At 46.1% G+C, this 20207-nt stretch overlaps 1 protein-coding gene and 1 long non-coding RNA gene across 5 annotated transcripts in view; one reads left to right on the top strand and one right to left on the bottom strand.

Annotated features, from left to right (window-relative positions):
* RNF135 (ring finger protein 135) overlaps positions 1 to 13152 on the top strand; it is a 30863-nt gene extending 17711 nt beyond the window's left edge. For 3 of the 4 annotated variants that reach the window (XM_021928920.2, XM_003912580.5, XM_009190081.4), the window contains 2 exons: positions 9177 to 9266; positions 11909 to 13152. In XM_021928920.2, the coding sequence (XP_021784612.1) occupies positions 9177 to 9266; positions 11909 to 11935 (117 nt within the window). In that variant the 3' untranslated portion in view covers positions 11936 to 13152. Of the gene's footprint in view, positions 1 to 5829; positions 5895 to 9176; positions 9267 to 11908 lie in introns of all 4 variants that reach the window. The other variant, XM_009190082.4, reaches the window with a different exon arrangement.
* Positions 1 to 20207, bottom strand: part of LOC103878720 — a 30003-nt gene that overhangs the window by 841 nt on the left and 8955 nt on the right. The gene's annotated exons all lie outside the window — the stretch shown is intronic.

Here is a 20207-nt window from a genome sequence, read left to right on the forward strand (position 1 = left end):
TTTTTTGTGTTTTTGGTAGAGATGGGGTTTCACCATGTTGGCCAGGCTGGTCTCGATCTCCTGACCTCATGATCTGCCCTCCTCAGCCTCCCAAAGTGCTGGGATTACAGGCGTGAGCCACCGTGCCCAGCCTTAAATTTTTAACTAGTAAATGTCTTACTTTTTTTTTTTTTTTAATTATTTTGTTTTTGTTTTTGTTTTATTTTGAGACAGAGTCTCACTCCGTCACCCAGGCTTGAGTGCAGTGGTGCGATCTTGGCTGGAATTACAGGCGTGCGCCACCATGCCTGGCTAATTTTCACGGGTTTTTTTTTTTTCTTTTTTTTTTTTTTTTTTTAAGTAGAGACAGAGTTTCACCATGTTGGACAGGCTGATCTTGAACTCCTGACCTCAAGGCTCGCCTCAGCCTCCCAAAGTGCTAGGATTACAGGTATGAGCCACCGCACCTGGCTGTAAATGTCTTTCTTTTTTTTTTTTTTTTTTTTTTGAGACGGAGTCTTGCTCTGTCGCCCAGACTGGAGTGCAGTGGCCGGATCTCAGCTCACTGCAAGCTCTGCCTCCCGGGTTTACGCTATTCTCCTGCCTCAGCCTCCCGAGTAGCTGGGACTACAGGCGCCAGCCACCTCGCCCGGCTAGTTTTTTGTATTTTTTAGTAGAGACGGGGTTTCACCGTGTTAGCCAGGATGGTCTGGATCTCCTGACCTCGTGATCCGCCCGTCTCGGCCTCCCAAAGTGCTAGGATTACAGGCTTGAGCCACCGCGCCCGGCCTCTTTCTTAACAAAGCATATAGGCCAAGTGCGGTGGCTCATGCCTGTAATCCCAGTGCTTTGGGAGGCTGAGGTGAGAGGATCTCTTGAGGCCAGGAGTTCGAGACCAGCCTGGACAATGGAGAGAGATCCTGTCTCTACAAAAAATAAAAAATAACCAGATGTGTTGGTGCACACCTGTAGTCCCAGCTACTCTGTAGGCTAAGGCTGGAGGATCACTTGAGCCAGGGGTTCAAGGCTGAGTGATCATGCCACTGCATTCCATCCTGCAGCAACAGAGGGAGATCTTGTCTACAAACAAATGAAACCAGCATGCCACTTTGTAACTAGTTCTTGATACAGTCTATTAAGATATAATCTCTGGGGAGTGTGTTAATGTTAATATTAAATAGTACAATATAGAAAAGAACTTTTCTGTCCTGGTCCTGTAGTTTCTCTGTTGTTCTTCCAGAGTTATTGAAAAATAACTAACTAACACCTTCTTGTCAGACATTAGACGTTAGCTCTATCTGGTCTCCCAGGGTTCTTCCTCCTGCTCTGGCCACTGCTAGCTTCATATGCTTTAGAGGCATTTCTTCTATAGCTTTTCCTCTTCTGATAGCTTTTATATCCTTTATATTTTCATATTTAAACAATCTTATGCTACTTTAAAAATCATTTCTGGCCGGCGCAGTGGCTCATGCCTGTAATTCCAGCACTTTGGGAGGCTGAGGCGGGTGGATCACCTGAGGTCAAGAGTTCAAGACCAGCCCGGTCAACCTGGCGAAACCCTGTCTCTACTAAAAACACAAAAATTAGCTGGACGTGGTGGCGGGTGCCTGTAATCCCAGCTACTCAGGAGGTGGAGGCACAAGAATCACTTGAATCTGGGAGGCAGAGGTTGCATCATTGTACTCTAGCCTAGGCAACAAGAATGAAACTCTGTCTCAAAAAAAAAAAAGAAGAAGAATCATTTCTTATGTAAATGGAGAAGCATGATTCCTTGGGAAAAGTTTCTTAAGGAAAACAATTAGAGAGCAGTTTATTGTTTCAAAAATTATCTGAGAAAGAAGCACCTTCGTATCCTGTGTGCTTCTAAACTTAGGTTGGGTTCCTTAGTGATTTTATTTATTTATACAAATTTAAGATCAATTTTTAAATTTTGGGGGGTTACATTTAAAATTTCTCATTCAAAAATCAAAACAGGACTGGGCGTCGTGGCTCATGCCTATAATCCCAGCACTCTGTGAGGCCGAGGCAGGTGGATCACCTGAGGTCAGGAGTTTGAGACCAGCCTGGCCAACATGGTGAAACCCCGTCTCTACTAAAAATACAAAAAATTAGCCAGACGTGGTGGCACGCTCCAGTAGTGCCAGCTACTTCAGAGGCTTAGGCAGGAAAATCGCTTGAACCCGGAAGGCGGAGGTTGCAGTGAGCCACTGCACTCCAGTCTGGGTGACAAGAGCGAAACTCCGTCTCAAAAAAAACAAAACAACAAACAGTATAAAAAGGGCATACAGCCCAATCTCTCTTCCATCCTTGCCAATTGCCCCATTCTCTCATCTCAGTGTACCACTTTTATTACAGTTTTTTGAGTGTTCAGAAGTTATTTATGCAAATGTCAGCGAATGTGAATTTATATTCTTCTTTCTCCCAATCTTTTTTTTGTACATAAAAGATAGCACATTATGTATATTGTCCTGCATTTTGCTTTTGTCTTTTACTTAATACATCTTCATTTTACAGTACAGTACTTAGGACATTTTTTCTTTGCCTTTTTTTTAGCACCTAGAGCATTTCCGCCCCCCCCCCCCCGTTTTTTTTTGAGACGGAGTCTTGCTTAGTTGCCCAGGTTGGAGTGCAGTGGTGCAATCTTGGCTCACTGCAAGCTCCGCCTCCCAGGTTCACACCATTCTCCTGCTTCGGCCTCCTGAGTAGCTGGGACTACAGGCGCCCGCCACCACGCCCGGCTGATTTTTTTTATTTTTAGTAGAGACGGGGTTTCACCGTGTTAGCCAGGATGGTCTCGATCTCCTGACCTTGTGATCCACCTGCCTCGGCCTCCCAAAGTGCTGGGATTACAGGCATGAGCCACTGGGCCCGGCCACATTTTCCCTTTTACAGCTGCTCAGTATTCCAATATCTGGGTTTGCCAACATTTATTTATTCAGTCCTCTACAGGTGAATGCATGATTGTTTGCAATTGTTTACAGTGACAAATAATGCTGAAATCAATAACTGCATGTACATTGTTTCATATGGGTGCAGATATAATTGTAGCTCAAATTGTAGTGAAGGTAGCTGGGTCTTAGGGTGAATTCATTTGTCATTTTGATATACATTGCCAAATCACCCTCCAGTTGGGTTATACCAGTCTTCACTCCCACAGAAAAAGTGTGTGTCCCCAACCTGCCAACTGAGTGTGTTGGCAGACATTTGCCTTTTTTTTTTAAACCAATCTCGTAGGTCAAAATATTGATGTGAAATTAGCCAGTCTTGGTGGTGGGTGCCTGTAATCCCAGATACTTGGGAGGTTGAGGCAGGAGAATCGCTTGAACCCAGCAGGCAGAGGTTGTAGTGAGCCAAGACTGTGCCATTGTCCTCCAGCCTGGGCAATAAGAATGAAACTCTGACTCAAGAAAATATATTGACGTGAGAGTATACTGCACGTTTTTGTTTTTTTGGTTTTTTGGTTTTTTTGAGACTGAATCATGTTCTTATCGTCCAGGTTGGAGTGCAGTGAGGCGATCTCAGCACAATGCGACCTCTGTCTCCCAGGTTCAAGTGATTCTCCTGCCTCAGCCTCCTGAGTAGCTGGGATTACAGGCACCGCCACCAGGACTGACTAATTTTTGTACTTTTAGTAGAGACGGGGTTTTGCCATGTTGGTCAGGCTGGTCTCGAACTCCTGACTTCAGGTGATCTGCTTGCCTCGGTCTCCCAAAGTGCTGGGATTACAGGCATGAGCCACCGCGCCCGGCCTATACTACACTTTTAATTTGTGCTTCTCCATGAATTGTCTTTCATATCTTGTGTTATTGGTCTTCTAAAAATTGACATTTAGGAGCTCTCTGTAAATTAAAGGGATTAACCTTTTGTCTGTTATATGAATTGCAAATTTTGTTTCTTAATATGTCATTTGTCTTTTTATGTATCTTTTGCAGGTTTTATAATGCCATATAGACATTTTTTAATTTACTTTTTTTTTTTTTTTTTTTAAAGGCGTTTCGCTCTTGTTGCCCAGGCTGGAGTGCAAAAGTGCGATCTGGCTCACTGCAACATCTGTCTCCCGGGTTCAAGCGATTCTCCTGCCTTAGTCTCCCAAGTAGCTGAGATTACAGGCCTGTGCCACCACACCTGGCTAATTTTTATATTTTTAGTAGAGACAGGGTTTCTCCATGTTGGTCAGGCTGGTCTCAAACTTCTGACCTCAGGTGATCCACCTGCCTTGGCCTCCCAACATGCTGGGATTACACAGGAATGAGCCATCGCGCCTGGCCTTTACATAATTTTTTATAGAGATGAAATCTCACTGTTTTGCCCAGGCTGGTCTCAAACTGCTAGGCTGAAGTAATCCTTCTATCTCTGCCTGCCAAAGTGCTGGTATTACAGGTGTGAACCACCATGCCTGGCCTCAATTTTTTTTTTTTAGAGACAGGAGACAGGGTCTTGTTCTGTTGCCTAGACTGGTTGACTAGAGTGCTGTGGCAATTCCTGGGCTCTAAATATTTCTTTTTTATTTTTTTGAGACAAGGTTTTACTTTGTTGCCCAGGCTGGAGTGCAGTGGTGCGATCATGGCTCACCCCAGCCTTGACCTCCCAGGCTCAAGTGATCCTCCCTCCTTAGCCTCCTGAGTAGCTGGGACCGCAGGCACATGTCAGCGCGCCCGGCTAATTCTTGTGTTTTGGGGAGAGACAGGGTTTTGCTATGTTGCCTAGGCTGGCCTGGAACTCCTGGGCTCAAGCAATTAGTTCATCTTAGCCCCTTGAGTAGGTGGGACTGCAGGTGGCGCTACCATGCTCAGTTAATTTTTTGTTTATTTTTTTGTGGAGAAGAGGTCTTGCTTCTATTTTCATGTAGTAAATTTTATTCGTTTTTTCTTTTATGCATTGTAGATTTTAAGTTTTAGTTAGAAAACTCAACCCCCTGAGGTTTAGAAAGGAATTTTCTCAGGTATATGTGTGTGTTTTTACTTTTACAGTTTACATTTAAATCTGTGGTTTCATGTTTTACATTTAAACCTTTGACTCATTTCAAGTATATCTCAGCATGTATCCTAGTGCATTTTGTTTTATTTGTTGTTTATTATTATTATTATTGTTATTTTTGAGACAGAGTCTCGCTCTGTCGCCCAGGCTGGAGTGCAGTGGCACGATCTCGGCTCACCACAGCCTCTGCCTCCCGGGTTCAAGCGATTCTCCTACCTCAGCCTCCTGAGCAGCTGGGATTACAAGCTGCCACCACCACATCTGGTTAATTTTTGTATTTTTAGTAGAGACGGGGTTTCACCATGTTGGCCGGGCTGGTCTTAAACTCCTGACCTCAGGTGATCTGCCTGCCTCAGCCTCCTAAAGTGCTGGGATTACAGGCGTGAGCCACTGCGCCTGGCCTTATTTGTTTTTTAAATAGAGACAGGGATCTCACTTTATTGCCCAGGCTGGTGTTGATCTCCTAGCCTCCAGCAATCCTTGTGCTTTGGCTCCCAAAGCGCTGGGATTATAGGCATGAACCACCACACTGAGCCCCTAGCGAATTTTAAATAAGATTTGCATAGTGCCACTTTATAGACATATCTCATAGCATTTTCATGTTTAAGGATGTTGCTCTGCTTAAAATGTTGCTCTTAACTGGATAACCATTATTCTTTGGAAAAAATTATCAGTTTCCATGGTTAAGTGTAGATTATTTCTCTCATCAATAGAGATAAAAGTATTAGGGAATGTTAATTAAAAAAAAAAAAGTAAATAACTTCAGTAGGTCTTGCAAACGTTTATAAAATTTTTTTTCCTCTCTTTTTCTTTTGTTTATAATCTGCATTCTGCTGAATTAATTAATTAATTAATTTTTAAATTTTGAGACAGGTTCTTTGTTACCCAGGCTGGAGTGCAGTGGCGCAGTCACTGCAGCCTCAATCTCCCAGGCTCAGGTGATCTTCCCGCCGAAGACTCCCAAGTAGCTGGGAATACAGGCGTGTGCCACCACACTCAGCTAATTTTTTTGTACTTTTTGTAGTGATGGAGTTTTGCCATGTTGCCCAGGCTGGTCTCCCACCCTTGGGCTCAAGTGATCCTCCTGACTCAACTTCCCAAAATTGTTGGGATTACAGGCGTGAGCCACGGTGCCCAGTCAAACATTTTAAAAACACTAATTAACAATAAGTAACAATCCTATCAGCTAAATAGGAGAACAGTGATATTCATCTGAATTTTGTGTTTTTCTAAATTGTGGTGAAAATACATATAACATAAAATTTACTGTTTTGAAGTAGGCAGCTCAGTCAGGTGCAGTGGCTCACGCCTGTAATCACAGCACTTTGGGAGGTTGAGGTGGGCGGATCACCTGAGTCCAGGAGTTCAAGAGCAGCCTGGGTAACAGTGAGACCCACTTCTCTACCAAAAATACAAAAACTAGCCTGCTGTGGTGGCGCACGCCTGTAGTCCCAGCTACTTGGGAGGCTGAAGTGGGAGTATCACTTGAGCCTGGGAGGCAGAAGTTGTAGTGAGCTGAAATCGGGCCACTGCACTCCAGCCTTGGCTACAACAACAAAAATGTAGGCAGCTCAGAGCTCAGTACTGTTAAGTGTGCTTACATTATCATATAACCAATCTCCAGATCAGTTTCTTTTTTGTAACTTTAATTTTTTTTTTTTTTTTGATACGGAGTTTCACTCTTGTTGCCCAGGCTGGAATGCAATGGCACGATCTTGGCTCACTGCAACCTCCACCTCCTGGGTTCAAACGATTCTCCTGCCTCAGCCTCCAGAGTAGCTGGCATTACAGGCATCCACCACCACACCTGGCTAATTCGTTTTGTATTTTTAGTGGAGACAGGGTTACGCCATGTTGGCCAGGCTGGTCTTGAACTCCTGGGCTCAGGTGATCCACCTGTCTTGGCCTCCCAAAGTGCTGGGATTACAGGTGTGAGCCACTGTACCTGGCCTGTAACTTTAATTTTAATTTTAGGGATAGGTCTTACTTTGTTGCCCAGGCTAGAGTACAGTGGCACAACCATGGCTCACTGTAACCTCAGTCCTCCTGCTTCAGCCTCCCCAGTAGCCAGGACTGTAGGCTCACACCGCCATGTTCAGCTATTTAAAGAATTGTTTGGCCTGTAATCGCAGCACTTTGGGAGGCCGAGGTGGGCGGATCACAAGATCAGGAGATCGAGACCATCCTGGCTAACATGGTGAAACCCTGTCTCTACTAAAAATACAAACAATTAGCCGGGTGTGGTGGCAGGCGTCCGTAGTCCCAGCTACTCGGGCGGCTGAGGCAGGAGAATGGCGTGAACCCGGGAGGTGGAGCTTGCAGTGAGCTGAGATTGCGCCACTGCACTCCAGCCTGGGCGACAGAGCGCTCCATCTCAAAAAAAAAAAAAAAAAAAAAAAAAAAGAATTGTTTTGTAGAGACAGGGTCTCATTATGTTGCCCAGGCTGGTCTGGAACTCCTGGCCTCAAGTGATCCTCCTGCCTCAGCCTCCTAACTAGCTGGGACTATAAGCATGGGCCACCATGCCTTGCTTCATGTTGCAGAATTGAAACTATATCCATTAAGCAACAATTCCACATTCCCTCAACCCCCTCACACCCAGCAACCACTATTCCACTTTCTGTCTATTAATTTGACTATTCTAGATAGCTCATGTGAGTGGAATCATACAATATTTGTGTGTGAGAGGTTTACTTCACTTAGTGTAATGTTCCCCAAGCTCATCTATGTTGTAGCATATATCAGAATTTGTTACTTTTTTTTGTTGTTTGAGATGGAGTCTTGCTCTATCATCCAGGCTGGAGTGCAGTGGCACGATCTCAACTCACTGCAACCTGTGCCTCCTGGATTCAAGCGATTCTCCCACCTCTGCCTCCTGAGTAGTAGCTGGGATTATAGGCATGTGCTGCCACCCCTGACTAATTTTGTGTGTGTGTGTGTGTGTGTGTGTGTATTTTTAGTAGCGACAGGGTTTTGCCATGTTGGCCAGGGAGGTCTGGAACTCCTGACCTCAGGTGATCTGCCCATCTCAGCCTCCCAAAGTGCTGGGATTACAGGCGTGAGCCACCGTGTCTAGCCAGAATTCATTACCTTTTTTTTGGAGATGGAGTCTCGCTTTGTCGCCCAGGCTGGAGTCAGTGTCATGATCTCGGCTCACTGCAACCTCCGCCTCCCGGGTTCAAGCGATTCTCCTGCCTCAGCTTCCCAAGTAGCTGGAACTACAGCCGCGTGCCACCACACCTGGCTAATTTTTGTATTTTTAGTAGAGATGGGGTTTCACCACATTGGCCAGGCTGGTCTTGAACTCCTGACCTTGTGATCTGCCCGCCTTGGCCTCCCAAAGTGCTGGGATTACAGGTGTGAGCCACCACGCCCGGCCATAATTTGTTACTTTTTAAGGTTAAATAATATTCCATTGTATGTATACATCACATTTCTTTATCCATTTCTCTTTCTATGGACACATGGATTGCTTCAGTTCCCACCTGAACTTTGAGGATGACCTCTTGACAGGCAGCTCTCTTGCTCTCATGACCTAAGTTATCACAAGCACACCCTAGACAAGGTCTTTTGTCTCTTCTCAGGCAGAGTCTTAGATTCACTTCAGCTGCTGTCACTTCAAGATACAAATAGGACAAGATTTTGCCTTCAAAGTCTGCACTCTAGGACTTCCCTTACTTATCTGCCTGACGTGGTCATTGCACTCTAGCACAGATGACTGCTTTAAGTTAATAATTAAACTTTAGCACATTGAGAGGGAATTAGGAGGTGTCAGCAGTGGTGATGAGTTTCACACCAACTCATGTTACCCAGTTTAACACCTGTTTAAAGCATTGACTTGGGGATCCTGGATATTGTAGGTGTTAGGGTGCTGCAATCCCCTGGAACTGTGTTAGTTAATTTTATTTTATGGATGTGCATAAAACACCTTCTATCTGTGGGGCTGGTATGGGGCTTGGTGCTTAGAACACATAGATGGACGACATCTTTCCCAGCAAGGAGCTGAGAGCTTAGTGAAGAAAGAGTGAAAAGTCCACAGTGAGAACATGGAGGTGAACATACCCGGGCTGCAGGCACTGCCTCTGCCTGATCCAGTCCTGACACTGAAAAATGTGCAGATGATAAGAAGACAAGCCATGTGCCTTGATCATGATGTTTGGATACCTTCAATTTGCCTTTTTCTGATGGGACTTTCCTCTCTTAATTTTTTTGTTATTTAGGAGAACTCCCGGAAGCCCCATCTTCCTCCTCATGCCCATTGCCTGACCAGAGCCACCCTGCACTCAAGAGAGCTTCTCAGTTTGCTCAGTGTAAGTATGTGGTCCACTTTAAACCTGGGTTTGGCTTGCTGTGGAGCAGAGCTTCGAGAACATCGTATGTCCATCTCCCTACTGCTAGGGCCACTCCTTGGCTTACTGCACATGGGTGTGTTCCCTATGCCAGGTCCCTCCACGGGGGGAGCTGATTGCAAAGGCAAAGCAGGTTGAGACTCTAGATCCAAGAGCACTCAAGAGTCCAGCCAACCTTTGAGCCTCTCTGCTGTGGCCACCAACTACAGCCAAATACCCAAACCTGCTGAGGTATTTCTGCATCTGTGCTGTGGCCACCAACTACAACCAACTGCCTTTTCCTAAACCTGCTGAGATATTCCTGCCATCTCAGTCTGGGACAGTCCTTAAGAGCATGGATCCCGGAGCCAGACTGCTTGGGTTTGACGCCCAGCAGCTCCACTAACTAGCTGTGTGATCTTGAACAAGTCACTTAAACTCCTAGAGCCTGGGTTTCCTCATCTGTAAAATGGAGATAATATAGTACTTCTCTTGCGGGATTGCCATGAGGGTTAAGTGAGTGAGTATGAGTAAAACACCTGGAGTAGTCATGTTTTATAAGAGTTAGCAATTTATTCGCTCAATAGGAAACCGTATTAAATACACAAAGTGAATAAGATATGGTCCTTCATCAGGAAGTTTCAGTTTAACTGGGAAGGTATAAACAGCTAGATAGATAGAAGATGGGCCAGGCACGGTGGCTCATTCCTATAATCCCAGCACTTTGGGAGGCCGAGGCAGGTGGATCACTTGAGGTCGGGAGTTCGAGACCAGCCTGGCCAACATGGAGAAACCCCGTCTCTACTAAAAATACAAAATTAGCCAGACATGGTGGTGCATGTCTGTAATCACAGCTTCTCAGGAGGCCGACGCAGGAGAATTGCTTGAACCTGGGAGGCAGAGGTTGTGGTGAGCTGAGATCGTGCCATTGCACTCCAGCCTGGGCAACAAGAGCAAAACTCTGTCTCAAAAAATATATATATATAGGTAGGTAGGTAGGTAGGTAGATAGATAGATAGATAGAAGCTGGTAAGTATCATGAGAGAACACATAAAGCACCAGAGGTGTTGAGAAAAGCAAGAGATGACTTTGCTGGGTGGGATGCCAAGAGGGCTTCCTAAAAGATGACTAGTGGGTTAGTAAAAATTAATATGGGAAAGGGGTATTGTTGATATAATAATATCAGAGGTATGTATAGAAAATTGCAAGTCGATGTACCAATTTTTGGTTGTTTGCTTGCTTATTTTTGTAGAGACAGGGTCTCTCTATGTTGCCCAGGCTGGTCTGGAACTCCTCGCCTCAAGTGATCCTCCCACCTCAGCCTCTCAAAGTGCTGGGATTCCAGGCATGAGCCACTGTGCCTGGCTTGAATTTTTTTTTTTTTTTTTTGAGAAGGAGTTTCGCTCCTGTTGCCTAAGCTGGAGTGCAATGGCACGATCTCGGCTCACTGCAACCTCTGGCTCCTGGGTTCAAATGATTCCCCTGCCTCAGCCTTCCGAGTAGCTGGGATTACAGGCATGTGCTACCACGCCTGGCTAATTTTTTGTATTTTTAGTAGAAACGGGGTTTCACCAGGTTAGCCATGGCTGGTCTCAAACTCCTGACCTCGTGATCTGCCCGCCTCAGCCTCCCAAAGTGCTGGGATAATAGGCGTGGGCCACCGTTTGTTTGTTTGTTTGTTTTGTTTTGTTTTTGAGACAAAATCTTCTCTGTTCCCCAGGCTGGAGTGCAGTGGCACATCTTGGCTCACTGCAACCTCTGCCTCCCAGGCTCAAGCAATTTTCCTGCCTCAGCCTCCCGAGTAGCTGGGATTACAGGCATGAGCTACCATGCCCAGCTAATTTTTTTTTTTTTTTTTTTTTTTTTTTTGAGACGGAGCCTCGCTCTGTCGCCCAGGCTGGAGTGCAGTGGCGTGATCTCGGCTCACTGCAAGCTCTGCTACAGGAGCCTACCACCATGCCTGGCTAATCTTTTGTGTTTTTAGTAGAGACAGGGTTTCACCGTGTTAGTCAAGATGGTCTTGATCTCCTGACCTTGTGATCTGCCCGCCTCGGCCTCCCAAAGTGCTGGGATTAGAGGCGTGAGCCACCGCGCCGGGCTGGCCTGATTTTTAAAATTGACATATAATAATTGTATAGTCTGGGTGCAATGGCTCATGCCTGTAATCGCAGCACTTTGGGAGGCTGAGATGGCAGGATTGCTGGAGCTCAGGAGTTCAACACCAGCCTGGGAAACATGGCAAAATCCTGCTTCTTTTCTAAATAAATTTTTAAAATAAATAAATGTAGTCATTGTACATATTTATGGGATACATAGTGATGTTTCAATACATATGATGCATAGTGATCAGATCAAGGTAGTTAGCTTATCTATCATCTGAAACATTTATCATTTCTTCCTGTTGGGTGATGTACCAATTTTAATGCCAGTGTGAGTGAAACATCACACCGAATAATTTTAATGCCAGTGTGAGTGAAACATCACACCGAATAATTTTAATGCCAGTGTGAGTGAAACATCACACCAAAAGATACAAAGTTGCTTTTTGCTATTCCAAGACTTCTTAGCATGGATGGTCAACAGATGACTGGCCATGTTCTTGGTGTTCTTTTTTTTTCCCAAAGGGGCCATCCATCCAACCTTTAACTTGAAGAGCCTTTCCTGCAGCCTGGAGGTGTCCACCGATTCCCGTACAGTGACTGTGTCTCAGCGCCCACAACCCTATCGCTGGAGCTGTGAGAGGTTTTCTACCAGCCAGGTCTTGTGTTCCCAGGCCCTCTTTTCTGGAAAGCATTACTGGGAAGTGGACACTAGGAACTGCAGCCACTGGGCAGTTGGGGTGGCTTCCTGGGAGATGAGCCGTGACCAGGTCCTGGGAAGGACTATGGACTCTTGTTGTGTGGAATGGAAGGGGACTAACCAGCTCTCTGCATGGCACATGGTCAAGGAAACTGTCCTTGGCTCAGACAGACCTGGGGTGGTGGGCATCTGGCTGAACCTTGAGGAGGGGAAGCTTGCCTTCTATTCGGTGGACAATCAGGAGAAGCTTCTGTATGAGTGTACCATCTCTGCCGCCTCTCCTCTGCACCCTGCCTTCTGGCTGTATGGCTTACATCCTGGAAATTACCTGATAATAAAGCAAGTAAAGGTGTAAGGTTTCCTCAGGGATTACAACACAGTGGTTTCCTGGTCTCTCTCCCTGTCATCAATCAGGGTAGTAACTTAAGAATACCACTTTTAAGAAAAATTACAATAGAGATTGGATCTCCCTAGGTTGCCCAGGCTGGCGTTGAATTCCTGGCCTTAAGCAGTCCTCCCACCTCAGCCTCCCAAGGTGCTGGATTACAGGTGTGAGCCACAACACCTGGCCAAGAATACCACTTTTGAAGTTAATCCTTTTGTGTGATACAGGATGAACTTGGGATGTTTGAACCCTGGACATTCCAAATAAAGGACAGGCCCCTGCCCGGCTCCTGGGAGATAACCTCTAAGCCATTAGAATATCCTGCCTGATAAAAGTGTTTTTGTTTACCTGTGGGCCTTGGGCCATGCAGTATTAGCTTGACCTTGCAAGGTCAAGCTGAGGAGACTAAGTCAGCCATGTGGGCAGTGAAGCATGCCTATGTGACCAATCCCCAGTAAAAGCCCTAGACACCAAGGCATGGGTGAGCTACCCTGGATGGTAATACTCTGTGCACACATCATTGTGTCCACACATCATTGCTGGGAGAATTAAGCATTATCCTGAAGACTCTGCCAGGAGAGGATAATTGGAAGTTCTCTTGGACCTTGCCTCCTGTGCCTTTCTTCATTGCTGATTTTAATCTGTAGCCTTTCACTGTAATAAACTGTAACCATGAGTACAACAGCTTTGCTGAATTCTGTGAGTCCTTCTAGGGAATCACTGAACCTGAGGACAGTCTCAGAGGATCTCTAAACACAATTTGCTACTTATCAATCGCTATGAAGAATATTGCCACAAATTTAATGGTTTAAAATAACACATATATATTATTTCACACTTTCTGTGAGTCAGGAGTCAGGGCATAGCTTAGCTGAGGCTCCTACATTGGAGTTTTACAAGCTGCAATCAACATGTCATCTGGGGACACAGGGTCATCAGAGGCTCGAATGGGGAAGGATCTGCCTCCAAACTCACATGGTTGTTGGCAGCCTTCAGTTCCTTGTGAGTTGCCGGACTGAGGGCCTCAGTTTCTTTCTGGTTGTTGGCTGGAGACCACCCTCAGTTCCTTACTCCATAGGCCTTTGCAACACAGCTGCTTGCTTCCTCAAAGCCAACAAGGGAGAGGGTATCCTAGCCAGATGACACAAAATCTTACATAGCATAACCACACAAACACGTAATCATGTACATCCCACTGCCTTTGCCTTCTATTGATTAGAAGCAAGTCACGGTACCACCCACACTCCAGGGGAGGGGACTACAGAAGGACATGAATGCCAGGAAGTGGGGCTCACGGGGGCCACCCTACAGTATGTCTGACACAGGGTGTTATTTCATACTTGATTTCCCCTATTTTTAACAACCATTTTATTATATAAGAAAACAGATACAGAAAACTACATGAAACATGTGGAGCTTAATGAGTTATTATAAGGTAAATACCCTTGTAACTATCATTCAGGTCAGGAAATAGAACCTACTACCCGCCCCAGAAGCTCCTTCCTGTGCCCCATTCTAATCACAAAACCCTCCCTGTGCCTGAAAGGAGTCTTGACTTTCACACTAATCACTTCCTTGCATTTCTTTAGAGTTTTATCACTCAAATATGCATCCATAGCCACAGTAGTTTCATCTTGCCCAATAAAAAAAATGGCATGTCCTTTCCTTTAACAGCTTTGTTGGGAATATTATTTATTTATTTATTTTATTTTGGAGACAGGGTCTCACATTGTCACCCAAGCTGGAGTACAGTGGTGTGAATCTTGGCTCACTGCAACCTCTGCCTCCCGGGTTCAAGTGATCCTCAGCCTCCCGAGCAGCTGGGATTACAGGCATGCGCCACCACGCCCAGCTAATTTTTGCATTTTTAGTAGAGATGGGGTTTCACCATGTTGCCCAGGCTGGTCTCGAACTCCTGAGCTCAAGCAATCAGCCTACCTCAGCCTCTCAAAATGCTAGGATTACAGGCGCGAGCCACTGCGCCTGGCTGACATATAATTTACATTCTATGAAATTCACTTAAGGTGTACAAATATATGTTTTTTACTGTATTTACAGAGTTGTAAAACCATCACCATAATCCAATTTTAGGATATTGTCATCACCCCCAGAAAGAACCCTCATACCCATTATTCGATGTCTCTTATCTCCTAATATACATGTCTCTCTTTCTCTCTTTTTTTTTTTGTCTTACAATTCATCCATATAAGAGCTCTGCTGTTGACTCGCACCTATTCTGAAGATGGGGACGTTCAGCTCCTGAACTAGGTTGAAGAGAAAGCCCTGTCATGCAAACCAGCCAGGCAGCATTTGACAGTATAAACTCTTCTTGCCTTTCTTTCCCCTCTAAAACGGACATCATAATTATTTGCCCTTCCTTACCTTCCTCACAGGGTTGCTGAAAGCATTCAATAAAGTAGGAGGTGAGGAAATTGGAAGAATACAAGGGTGATGATAATCACAGCAGCAATGACGGAATTGCATCTTAATATCACCCACCTTGGCCTTTATCATCCTGAGACTCATGCCTAATTTCTATACATGGTTAATCGCTCCTTCAAAACGGGCAAGCAGAATTCTTCCACATGGTCTACTAATATGCTTTCTGAGCCTCACCACTGCCCTGTGTGATGGGCATTATTACCTTCTTGTTGATGCATAAGGAAGCAGGGGCCGGGACACGCGTGGTGGTTTGTCCAGGGCTGATCAGCCAGTCATGGCAGAACTGAAACCAGGCCTAGTTTTCTCACTTTTTTTTCTTTCCTTTTTTTTTTAGAGTCTTGCTCTGTCGCTCAGGCTGGAGTGCAGTGGTGTGATCTCGGCTCACTGCAACTTACGCCTCCAGGGTTCAAGTGATTCTCGTGCCTCAGCCTCCCAAGTAGGTGGGATTATAGGTGTGCACCCCCATGCTCGGCTAATTTTTGTATTTTTAGGAGAGACAGGGTTTTACCATGTTGTCCAGCCTGGTCTCGAATTCCTGACCTCAAGTGATCTACCCGCCTCGGCCTCCCAAAGTGCTGGGATTACAGGTTTGAGCCACCACGCCTGACCGGTTTTCTCACGCTGAAGCCTCTCCCCTTGTTACTCTCCGATAAGGTCCTATGCTAAGGCCAGGACCTGGCCTTCCGCTCTGATGGGACACAGCTAGCCCTAAAGTCATGAGGTACCCTTTCATTCTGATTTTGGTGGTTGTCCTTAATGTAGTGGCCTTGAGTTGTCTAAGCAGGGACAGGCGTTCCCTGTTTGTGCCAAGTGACCACTAAGAAGCTATGCGTGGCCGGGTGTGGTGGCTCACACCTATAATCTCAGCACTTTTGGAGGCTGAGGTGGATGGTTCACCTGAGGTCAGGAGCTCGAGACCAGCCTACTTAACATGGTAAAAACTTGTCTCTACTAAAAATACAAAAATTAGCTGGGCATAGTAGCACGCACCTGTAATCCCAGCTATTTGGATGCTGAGGCAGGAGAACCGCTTGAGCCCGGGAGGCGGAGGTTGCAGTGAGCCATGATCATGCCACTGTACTCCAGCCTGGGTGATAATCGAGACTCTGTCTCAAAAATAAATAAATAAGGCTGGGCGCAGTGGCTCACGCCTGTAATCCTGGCACTTTGGGAGGCCGAGGCAGGTGGACCACAAGGTCAAGAGTTCAAGACCAGCCTGGCCAATATGGTGAAACCCCATCTCTACTAAAAATACAAAAATTATCTGGGCATGATGGCGGGCACCTGTAGTCCCAGCTACTTGGGAGGCTGGGGCAGGAGAATCGCTTGAACCCAGGAGATGGAGGTTGCAGTGAGCCGAGATTACACAACTGCACTCCAGCCTGGCAGACAGAACGAGACTCTGTCTCAAAAATAAATAAACAAATAAATAAAAAGAAGCTATGGGCCCTCACTTTCTGCATCATGGAGCTTTTATCTTCTCACCCAGAGTTACTTTGATGTTTGCCTTTTGAGTCAAGATTCAGAGTTTGGAGTGCAGGGTTTTAGCCTCTTGAGGCTCTTTGATTAAATATTGTCCTCTCAGACAGTATGTATTGCAATGAGGCCTCTGCGAGTGTTGGTTTTATCTGCTGGCCACATGATGTCCCCAGACTGGAGCCAGAGCACTAGAATCAGAAAGATAGGAAAGAAAGGAAGGTTCCTATCACTTTTGATTCCTTTGCTTTTGGCTTGTACTTTGTGTCAGCGTATCTCTTCCAGGACACTGTAGAAAATAGTGTCCTTCCCTCAAACAAAACGTAAAATCTCCAAAGGAGAATAACTAAAGCTGAAATGCCAGTGGATGAGGACCTGTCACTGGGGTCTGCACTGTGGGGGTGAGGAAATCATCTGCCCATGGACCAAGCCAGAAAGACTCCCTGGGGACTGTCTCAGTCCATTCGGGCTACTATAACAGACTCCCATAGACTGGGTGGCTTACAAAAACCAGAAATGTATTTCTCAGCTGGGTATGGTGACTCACTCCTGCAATCCCAGCACTCTGGGAGGCCAAAGCAGGAGCAACACTTGAGCCCAGGAGTTTGAGACCAGCCTGGACAACAAACAGACCCCATCTCCACAAAATCTTTATATTGGCTGAGTGTGATGGCATGTGCCTGGAGTCTCAGCGACTCTGGAGACTGAGGCTGGAGGACTGCATGGGCCCAGGAGGTCAAGGCTGTAGTGAGCTGTGATCATGCCACTGCACTCCAGCCTGGGTGACAGAGCAAGACCGTCTAAAAGAAACAAAGAGAGAGAGAGGAGGGAGGGGGAGAGAGAGCAAGAGAGAGGAAGAGAGAGGGGGGAGAAGAAAAAAGAGAAAAGAAAATAAAAAGAAAGAAAAGAAAAGAATTTTATTTATCACAGTTCTGGAGGCTGGAAAGTCCAAAATCAAGGTGCTGGCAGATTTGGTGTCTAGTGAGGGAGCTCTCAGGAGTTCCCCCACCTCCCTTTTTTTTTTTTTTTTTTTGAGACGGAGTCTTTGCTCTCTGTCACCTGTGGGCTGGAGTGCAGTGGCTGGATCTCGCTCACTGCAAGCTCCTCCCGGCCTCCCGGTTCATGCCATTCTCCTGCCTCCTAGCCTCCCGAGTAGCTGGGACTACAGGCACCCGCCACTGCCCGCTAGTTTTTGTAATTTTTAGTAGAGATGGGGTTTCACCAGTGTTAGCCAGGATGGTCTCGACCTCCTGACTCCTCGTGATCCGTACCATCTCGCCTCCCAGTACATGGGATTACAGGCTTGAGCCACCATACCGGCTTTTTTTTTTTTTGAGTCAGAGTCTCACTCTGTCACCCAGGACGGAGTGAAGTGGTGTGATCTTGGCTTACTGCAACATCCGCCTCCCGGGTTCAAGCAATTCTTTCTGCCACAGCCTCCTGAGTAGCTGGGATTACAGGCGCCCGCCACCACGCCTGGCTTATTTTTTATTTTTTAGTACAGACAAGGTTTCACCGTGTTGGCTAGGCTGGTCTTGAACTCCTGACCTCTGGTGATCCACCCACCTCAGCCTCCCAAAGTGCTGGGATTACAGTCACTAATCTCATTCATGAAGGTCACTAATCTCATTCATGAAGCCTCTATCTTCATGACCTAATCACCTCCCAGTACCGTCACATTTGGGGTTAGGATTTCAGTACATGAATTTTGGGAGAACACAAACATTCAGTCTGTAGGAGAGACACACAGCCTCATGGGAGAGCACCAGGAACTCCTTTGGCAGCTTCTTGTGCTATCTGGGGACACTGTTCTAAAAAATTTGTTTTCTGTGAGGCCTTGTCTCTCTTAAGTGCTTTTTCTCCTGGGGGTTGGGGAGAATGGAGTGTCCTCATCAGTGCTGTGGGCTGCTTCTCTCTTTCTCTCTTCTCTTCCACTCACACACTCTGGTGAGGCAGCTGCTGGATAGTTCTGTCGAACCCACTATTGGATCCGGGGCTTTGGGTTCCTGGAAGACCACCTGCTAAGCAGGAAGCCACCATCTTGTTAGGCTTGAGGAAACCTCTAAAATAGTTATATCTATCTGTTCCTTGCTTCTCTCTCAAATACTGTTTTGTTTTGTTTTTGAGACAGTCTGACTCTGTTGCCTAGGCTGGAGTGCAGTGGCACAATCTTGGCTCACTGCAACCTCCGTCATTCAGGTTGAAGTGATTCTCCTGCCTCACGTGCCATCACGCCTGGCTAATTTTTTATACTTTTAGTAGAGACCAGGTTTCGCAATGTTAGCCAAGCTGGTCTTGAACTCCTGACCTCAAGTGATCCACCCATCTTGGCCTCCCAGAGTGCTGGGATTACAGGGGTGAGCCACTGTGCTGGCCTTATTTTTTTATGTTATTTATTTTTTAGACAGAGTCTTGCTCTGTCACCCTGGCTGGAGTGCAGTGGCGCGATCTCAGCTCACTGCAAGCTCCGTCTCCTGGGTTCATGCCATTCTCCTGCTTCAGCCTCATGAGTAGCTGGGACTACAGGTACCCACCACCATGCCTGCCTAATTTTTTGTATTTTTAGTAGAGATGGGGTTTCATTATGTTAGCCAGGATGGTCTCAATCTCCTGACCTTGTGATCCACCCGCATGAGCCACCGCGCCCAGCCAATTTTATGTTATTATTATTTTTTTGAGACAGAGTCTCGCTCTGTCACCCAGGTTGGAGTGCAGTGGCGGGATCTCGGCTTACTGTGACCTCTGCCTCCGGGGTTCAAGCTATTCTCCTGCCTCAGCCTCCCAAGTAGCTGGGACTACAGGCATGGGCCACCATGCCCAGCTATTTTTTGTATTTTTAGTAGAGATGGGGTTTTGCCATGTTGGCCAGGCTGGTCTCGAACTCCTGACCTCAGGTGATGCGCCTGCCTCGGCCTCCCAAAGTGGAGGGATTACAGGTGTGAGCCACTGCACCCAGCCTATTTTATTTTTGAGACAGTGTCTTGCTTTGTCACCTAGGCTGGCGTGCAGTGGTGTCATTATGGCTCACTGCAACCTTGACCTCCCAGGCTCAAGTGATCCTCCTACCTCAGCCTCCCAAGTAGCTGGGACTACAGGCATGAGCCACCACACCCAGCTAGTTTTTTTATGTTTTGTAGAGACGCGTTCTCCCTAAGTTGCCCAGGCTGGTCTCAAACTCCTAGACTCAAGCAATCCTTCCACTTCACCCTCCCAAAGTGCTGGATTTTTATAGATGTGAGCCACTGTGTGTGGCTTACTTTTTTTTTTCCTGGAAAAGTTTAATTTGAAGACTTTTTTTTCCAGCTGATTTCAGCAACAAAACACAAAATCAATCAATACCTGAGAAATCTGAGGAGACATCTCAGGCCCCCTTGCCCTGGTTAAGGGAGAAAGGCCTTCCCCAGGGAACTTGGGACTTTTGACAGGAAATCGAGGATCTTCCTTGGTGTATGCTTAGCTCCATCACCCCTAACTCTGCTTGAGCCCTTAGCCCCAGACTCCAAATTCATCCTCATTCATGATTCCTGAAAACCCTAACCACTGCGTGACTGTCCTTTCAAAGACTGCAGACTTCCTCTTTAATTGTAGTATTTACATCATGCTGAAGGTTTATTTTGATTTGGGATTTGCCTTCCTAATTAGCCACAGGATTTTTTTAAGGACAGCGTTTCCCAGTCTTCAGCTGTTCATGTGCCAACTGGATGATTCTTAACAGCTTTTCAGATCTCTTGTACCATAATTTACTTAATATTTTTTCCTAAGTCAACTCACTTTCCCCTCCTCACATACTTTTATTTTATTTATTTATTTGATACAGTCTC

The sequence above is a fragment of the Papio anubis genome, chromosome 17, assembly GCF_008728515.1.
Source record: "Papio anubis isolate 15944 chromosome 17, Panubis1.0, whole genome shotgun sequence".
Lineage (NCBI taxonomy): Eukaryota > Metazoa > Chordata > Mammalia > Primates > Cercopithecidae > Papio > Papio anubis.